The sequence below is a fragment of the Sciurus vulgaris genome, assembly GCF_902686455.1.
Source record: "Sciurus vulgaris genome assembly, chromosome: 13".
NCBI classification, from domain to species: domain Eukaryota; kingdom Metazoa; phylum Chordata; class Mammalia; order Rodentia; family Sciuridae; genus Sciurus; species Sciurus vulgaris.
The window spans coordinates 31,314,949-31,323,282 of NC_136474.1; the positions used below are offsets into that span (position 1 = coordinate 31,314,949).

Genomic DNA, 8,334 nt, shown 5'->3' on the forward strand with positions numbered 1-8,334 from the left:
GGAAAATTGGACATTGCGGAAGACAACAATAACTATCCAAAATGAAACAAATAAAAATGACTTTAAAACTGAACAGAAATCAGTGAACTATAGGTCAACTTCAAATGGCTAATAATATGTGTAGTTTGAGTCCCAGAAGGATGGGAGGGAGAGGGGCAGGAAAAAATATCTGAAGAAAAAAATGGCCAAAATATTGCCAAATTTAACACAAAATACAAACATCAGATCCAAGAAATCCAACACAGCCCAATACAAGAAATATGAAGAAATTACACAAAGGTACATAATAGTCAAATTACTGAACAACAGCACCTTATGCACATAGTGTGGGACACACCTTAGGTAGAGATGAACAGAATGAAGGGCACCATTGGCTGTCTCATGACCAACACTGGAAGAATACAGAAAAATATTTAAAATACTGAAAGAAAAAGATACTGTTAATTTTTAATTCTAAACTCAGGGCAAAAATCTTTCAAAAATGTAGATGAAGTAAAACATTTCCAAAGAAAATAATTTTTCTTTTCTATTGGATATATATCCAGGAGTGGGATTGCTGGATACCATGACAGTTCTATCTTTTATTTTTGAGGAGCCTTCATCTTGTTTTCCACAAAGACTGTACTAACTTACATTTCCACCCACAGTGTACGAGGGCACTCTTATCTTCTCTTCCTCACCAGCTCTTGTTATCTTTAATTTTTTAATAATAATCATTCTTATTGGGGCGCAGTGATACAGTTGATCGTGCTTTTGATCTGAGCATTTTTATGTACCTGTTGACTTTTGGTATGTCTTCTTTGGAGAGACATATCTTTTGAGGTCTAGCACCTATTTTTAATTGGTTTATTTATTTATCCTTTGCTATTGAGTTCTTGGAGTTTCTTATACATTCTGGATATCAACTTCTTGTCAGATGCTTAATTTGCAAATATTATCTCCCATTCGGGTTGGTTGCCTCTCTGCTTTGTTGATTGTTTTCTTTGCTGTGCAGAAGCTTTTTTAGTTTGATATAATCCCATTTGTCTATTTTTGCTTTTGTTTCCTGGGTATTTGGGGTCTTCTCCAAAAAGTCCTTGTCCATTGCAATATCATGAAGCATTTCCCCTGTCTTTTCTTCTAGTAGTTTCAAAATTCCAGGTCTAACATTTAAGTCTTTGTTTCATTTTATTTGATTTTTGTAACTGGTGAGATATAGGGGTCTAGTCTCATTCTTCTTCATGTGGATGTACAATTTTCTCAGCACCACTTATTGAAGACTTTTCATTTTCCAGTGTGCGTTCTTATCACCTTTGTTGAAGATCAGCTTGCTGTAGATTCCTGTGTTTTCTTCTAGGTTCTCTATTCTGTTCCAGTGGCCTCTGAGTCTGTATTTGTACCAATACCATGCTGTTTTGATCACTACACTTTTGTAGTGTGTTTCAACACAGTCTTAATCAAAATCCTAGCAAGTTTTAAATTTTTTCTTTTGTTGAAATGGAAAGGTGACCCTAAAATTGATAGGTGAATAGTAAATGTAGAACTGTCAAAATAATTGAAAAAATAATTTTGAAGAATTAACCCTACATGATTCTAAGACTCAAACCACAGTATTTCTTTGTATATACATGTATATATGATATGTGCACATATATATGCGTACATATTATGTATATGATGTATATATACATATATATATGAAATCTAAAAATATATTTGAATTCTCTGTTCTATTACTTGAATATACATATTTTCAACAAGTGACAAAAGTTATCAAATGGCACTGGAACTTAAAAATGAAAAAAAAAAACACTTTATTCTTTGTAACATATACAAAAGTTAATCCAAAAAGATTGTAGAACTAAATGTAAACCTTCAAGTGTATAGAAGTAAACATAGGCAAATATCTTTCAAATAACTCAGTCAAATCCAAGTCAAGTAATTCTTATGTATAACACAAAAGTACAACACATAAAAGAAAAATTGGTTGAATATAAAAAGTCTGCTTTTTGAAATACACTGTTAAGAGAATTAAAAAGAAGTCAGACTCTGGGGAAATATTTGCAAATCAAATACCTGTTGAAGGACTTATATTCAGATACCTGAAGAATTCTGAAATATTAACAAAAAAGGAAAAAAAAATTTAAAAACTAGGAAAGGTATTTGAAAAGATAGTTCAAGAAAGAGGATACACATATAGCAGATAAGCATATTGAAATGCTGCTTGGAAACTCATACAATCACTTTGGCAAACAGTTTAGCAGTTTCTTCAAAAGTTAAATGTACACCTACCATATGCTCCAGTCACTGCACTTCTGGATATTTCCTCAAGAGAAATCAGGGCATATGTCCATAGATGATATGTATGTGAACTCAGCAGCTTTATTTAAAATAGACTCAGACCTGAAACAACCAAAAAGTCTATTAATGGGTAAAAGGCTACACTGTGGCATATCCATACAATGGAGTATCGCTCAACAAGTATCGCTCAACAAGTATCGCTCAACAAGTATCGCTCAACAATTCACTGAAATGAAGCAGGGACCATGCCAATGCCAGTGAAGTTCAAATAATTATGCTAAGAAGCAGAGCCAGACAAAAAGACACATTGTGTGTTTCCATTTATGTAAGATGTGAGAGTGCCAAGTAATCTGGAGGGACAGGAAGCAGATTGGTGGTTGCCTAGGGAATAAAGGGAGGAGACTTTGGGGGTTGGTGGATATGTTCCTTAGATCCATCATAGAGATGGTTTCACAGGTGCATGCATAAATTCAAACTTATTGAATTGCACACTTTAAATATTTATGGTTTATATGACCAGTATACCTCAGTAACATTAAAAAATATACTCGATCATATATTTCAGGGCATGAGGGTTTATTTAGAGGCCTTGCCTCGGGGTCAGACTAGTGCTCTACTTGGACTTTTGGAATGTGAGGCAGACTGGAAGTAACGAGGTTTTCAGTTTCTTGGGGGCGGCTGGCTGGTGCCCGTGACACACAACTTTGCTCACTAGCAATTACTACAGGAAATAAGGTTAAGATGCAGTGAAATTCAAGGAAGGGTTGTGCTTCTGGGTGTTGTTTTGCACTCTCGGGGTGATTCTACTCACCTCCAGTGTCTTGCTTTTCCTCCAGGGATGGAGCATTTTCAGTCGGTTCCGTGTGGCCCTCTGATTTTACTCCCGCCAGGAGAAAGGAAATGCCCCGCATGTTTAAAGTAAGTGCTCATGCTGTCGGGCCCTGGTTTGTTTCTGTTTGGTTTCTGCTGTCTTGCCTGTGCACAGGGGTCAAGGCTCTGGGGGCTGCTGCAGGTCACTGGAGGCTAAGGTTTCAGAAGTGCTGAGAGGTCATTTTCCCCAGCCCCGTTTGCTACAGTAATTCTACCTCCCTGTTCTCAGTCAGATAGACTATAAATAGTTTCTTATACAGGTCATGCTCTTTCATTCCACAAGTAAATAGATTTAAAAAGCTAATATACCTGAGAGTGTCCACTCTGTCCACACCAGGCAGCTCTCCAGGACAGCTGTCAGAGTCCTAGCTGAAAACAGGGTGAGCTGACAGGGCAGGATGGGGGGTAGCAGTGGTGAAAGAGGGAGAAGCAGTAAGAGAGAAAGAGAGAAGATTCCAAAGCATCCGATGTGGACGTTATAGACTCCCAGGGCATGGCTTCCAGACCTGAGGACGCTTGACAAGGCAAGTTTCCTCTGAGCCACTTTCTTGGAAGCCATATTTCAAATTCAAATCAAGACTACCACATGGAGAATATGGAGGCACTATGTGATTTTGCAATTAAAAAAAAATGTCCCATGGCTTAAAAATTCATGTGAAAGTGAAAATGATTCTGGAATGGGTACAAAATGAGACTTAAGGAAGAAACTAGGTCCCCTCATTTGAAACATGGTTAGAGTCAATCTAGGAAAATAGTATCTAACAGCCCCATACAAAAGTGGTCTACATCCCTCAGGTCTAAGACATAGATATATTTAGACTCTATCCATCCTCCAAGAGACCCACAGAGACCTGGCCATTTGGAACTGACTTACAGAGTGGGAGATTCTGTCACTTTTATTATGTCATTGCTTCTTAATGGGTATATAGTAAGAAAGCCTTATATAAAATCCTAGAGTTTTGTTAGCCTAAGGACATACTTTTAATTTGAACTTGATCTGCCATTGACTAGTAACGATGTGAGCTGTAGGTGCAGGCAGACAGCATAGGCATCTTATAAAATTTTTCTTTTTTTTAGTTGTAGGTGGACACAATACCTTTATTTTATTTGTTTGTTTTTGATGTGGTGCTGAGAATTGAACCCAGTGCCTCCCACGTACTACATGAGCGCTCTACCACTGAGCCACAGCTGCAACCCAGCATAGGCATCTTTGAACATATTCTAATTTAACAATTAGAAACCCCTGAGCATCACATAATAGTGCAGTTGTATGCTGATAGCAATTGCAAGGTGCACTGCCAATTCAGAGATGCCAAAAGCTGTTTCCCAGTATTAATAAAATATTAAAGGTCTGGCGTTAGATGACCTGGGTTCTCCTGCTTTGTGCCCTGTTTACTCCCCAGTAAAATGGAGAGAATAGTTGAAACTTCTTGGTGAGGTTTCTGGGAGGATTAAATGAACCAATACCTGTCAATTTCTTAGGTCGGTTCCCTGAGTAGGGTCTATATTCAGTTAAGAGGCTATTTTCATTTGATGGAATTCAATGTGTCACTCAGTCACAGTGTCGGGTGTTTTTATGAAGATGAGATCAGAAGTGACTCTCACATTTTACAGTGTCTGTCCCTTACTACCCACCTGGGTGCAGGTACTCACGCCACTTGATCTCCTGGCTGGGCTGAGGGTGTTCGTACTAGAGGTGTCATTTGCCAATGGTGAGCTTAACGGAAAATGCTAAACAGGCTGCATAAAGGAGTGCCTGCTTTCTTATAACGTAGATATTCCTTACATCGTTCTAGGTCACAGCTTCTCAGATCTCAGCACCTAGTAATAAATATTCAGTCCCAATATTAGCAGATAGCGAGAATGAGAAGAGTGAGTGGGTGGAAGTGCTGAGTGAATTGCACAGGATATTGAAAAAGAATCATTTCAGAGACCGCTCAGGCTATGTTCTCAAAGAGGCTTATGACAGCAGTCTACCCCTGATCAAAACCACCCAGGCAGCTGCAATCATAGGTATGGATTTACATTTACCCCACTAGGGTCACATCTCCTCACTGCAATCCAAAATGCAAACTGTGAATAACATATTGATTTGCAACTCAGTTGGCAGCAAAACCTGATCTGAATTGACAGAAGACTATTTATGGTCTCCTTCTCCCCTTAGTATGCTTATTCACAGGGGGTCTCTGCAAAAAGATCAGTATACTTGATTATAAGATGGAGCCCTGGACAATATGGTGTTTGAAAATATACTGTAATACCTTTCTCAAGTCTGAAAAATTCTGAGTTCCAACGTACATCTGGCCCCAAGGGTATCACCTAATGTGTGGCTCTGCATAATTGTGAACCATTCACTTTGTGGGTAGGAACCATCTTCTAATTCTGTTCTCCCAATGCCCAATACTCAGCAAATAAATGAAAAACATCCAGGAACAGGAACTCATGCTTAGAATCCCAGCTACTCAGGCAGTTGAGGCAAGAGGACAGTAAGTTTGAGGCCAGCCTCAGCAACTTAGTGAGACCCTGTCTCAAAATAAAAAATTAAAAGGGCTACAAATGTAACTCAGTGGTAGAGCACCCCTGGGGTCAATCCCCAGTATGCCCACGCACCACCCCCTCAAAAAAAAAAAAAAAAAAAAAAAAAAAAGAGACAAAGAAGTAGCTGAATCAGTGAATAACTCTACTAAGATCTATATTCAAGCTTTTCTTAATAAGCAAGAATACTTATATTTCCCAAGTGCCATTTCTCCCAATGCAGATGGCGTGGCATGAGGGAATCTCAGTTCCTTGCCACACGTGCAATGTGGAGCAACTGGCTCAACTTCTTTGAGCACTACTGTGCTTGTGGGTTGGGTGCAGATAATGCTGGTTTCTCATGGTCATGTGGAGGAACAGATGAGGGCGTGTGAGTAAAGCCCTGTTCTCAGTGTTCAAGGCCTCAATTCTATGAGTGTTCAGGCCAAGATCACTGACAAATTAGATTATAAAACATTTTCAATTCTGAAATAAATATTTTCAGTCAATCTGAAAGCATATCTTTACTTGACTATTATGCTTTCTTCATGAGGATTCATGAGGATCACTTTGCAATAATCTTTGTAATGAAAAAAGCCATGTTTTACTATGCTTACTTTCATAATCCAAAAGATAATGCTGTCAATCACTTTTTCTAATATTTCTTTTCATTTTATGTATGCTAAGTCTGCATTTGACTTTTAATTAAATTATTTGGTTTGTTTTGAACTTTAAAAAATATTGACCTATTTGTCCAGTTTATTAGTTTTGTTTAGTGTTTTCCAAAAAGAAAGCTTGGTGTTTTTATTTATGTGTCATGTGTAGATTCCAAAAGAATCGCTCTGGGCAATGAAGAAGGGCTATTTGTCGTGCACATTACCATAGATGGTAAGGAGGAGCTTTACGGATCTGGGATAACTTTAAACTCTTATAATTATAGTATCAGATTTGTTCCCTTTTTTGGTTCTGCAAATAAAAAACTTCCCCATCTGGTTTGATGTGTTTTCAAGTCAAACAACTTTTCTAATTTCCAGGGACTCATAATCCCCCAAAGTCTAAATATTTTCTCAGGTGATTCTGTCTGTAAGTCTGCTCTGACAACTCAGATTGCCATCTTACAGTTGGTACATGAAAGAAAGTGGGCTCTGCCTTCTTCTTTCTTCCTCTCTTCTGCCTCTCTTCCGTTGGCACCACACAGCACAACACTGGGTACTTCCTGGACCAGGCAGCAGAGTTGCTTAGGTAGGGAGAAGGGGGCGAGCATTGAAGAGGAGCCAGTCTAGTGCAAGAGGTCCTCCCTCCTAGACGAGGTTAGATAAAGGAGAACCCCATCTATGAGGAACACCAGCTATTCCTTCATTGAAAGCCTTCAGTGGCCATGGGCGACTCGATTCTAGTGAGTAGGTCCATGAATGGTCCACCAAGGTGTCCAGCAGGGAGTCTGGTCTCTTTGGTTCTCGGCTGTACTCCAAACTCTTGGAACAGTGCCTGGCATGCAGCGGGCACTCAACGCATAGTTGTGGAATATAGGAATTAATTTAGTGTCAGACTGTTTCTCCTGAAAGAAGTGGGGTGTTTCCATGTGTTAGGCACTGAGAGGTCTCTACCTCCAGGGCTTAGTTTTGTGCTTTGTTTTGCTAATTTTATCTGGATGACTAATTATGGGTCTTAATCTTCTTTTTTTTTAAACCTACATGATTTGTAGGTAATATACTTTTCTTTCCATCCGTTTTAATCCTTCTCAAACCAACCCTGTGAGTGTGTGTCTGTGGTCTTTTTAGACCCTGACTGAAATCCATTGGGAAAGAATTAAGACATCAGAAAATTTCATTTCTTTGTATTTGAATCAGTATAAATTCTCTTGATACTGTTCCCCAAATACTTGAGGCTCCCCTTTACCCCTCCCCTCCACCTTTCTCCTCTTCCTTCCCCCTCTTTTTATTCTGTCTCTGTCCCAGTTTAGGTATTTCATTGATCTTTTTGGACTCAACCCTTCACTCCTTTGGGATCAGGGCCTGACTTGAATAACCGAGAGAGAATGTAAAGATAAGAAAACAGAGCTAATCTATACAAGTGACGTGCCATTTTTATTTGTGGAGATTCCTCATGTTGATGATATTAAGATGATTTATCAGATGATTTTTATTGGCAATTTTGCTAAATGCGTTTAGGTAAAATTGGGAGAAGGGTAAAAATAAAGAAATAGAAATCACTTTGAACTTGACAATGACTGCCCATCATGTTGGTCCATGTAGAAATTCTTCGGGTTGGTGACTTGAAGAAGGTCTATCAGATTGAGCTCATCCCACACGGCCAGATGGTTGCAGTGATCTCTGGACGAAGTCACCACGTACAGCTGCTCCCCATGTCAGCCCTGGATGGACGAAAGACTAATGTCCACAAACTGGTGGAAACCAGAGGATGCCAGACCATGACCTCTGGAACAGTGTGCCGAGGGGCCCGCACGTGCCTCTGCGTAGCTAGGAAAAGCCAGGTCCTCTGTTTTGAGCTGTTTCAGGGCAAGAAAATTTCTCACAGAAAATTTAAAGAGGTCCAAGTCCCAACCAATGTCCAGTGGATGGCCATTTTTGGTGAACAGCTCTGCGTGGGATTCCAGTCGGGCTTCCTGAGATACCCCTTGAGGAGAGAGGGAATCCCGCATAGGATGCT

General features: G+C 39.3%; 1 protein-coding gene across 2 annotated transcripts in view; it reads left to right on the top strand.

Annotated features, from left to right (window-relative positions):
• Positions 1 to 8,057, top strand: part of LOC306642800 (serine/threonine-protein kinase MRCK alpha-like) — a 78,811-nt gene extending 70,754 nt beyond the window's left edge. Inside the window, exons 11-13 of one of the 2 annotated variants that reach the window (XM_079108609.1) lie at positions 3,117 to 3,198; positions 6,490 to 6,552; positions 7,920 to 8,043. In XM_079108609.1, the coding sequence (XP_078964735.1) occupies positions 3,117 to 3,198; positions 6,490 to 6,549 (142 nt within the window). In that variant the 3' untranslated portion in view covers positions 6,550 to 6,552; positions 7,920 to 8,043. Of the gene's footprint in view, positions 1 to 3,116; positions 3,199 to 6,489; positions 6,553 to 7,919 lie in introns of both variants that reach the window. The other variant, XM_079108610.1, reaches the window with a different exon arrangement.
• The last annotated feature ends 277 nt before the right edge of the window (positions 8,058 to 8,334 follow it).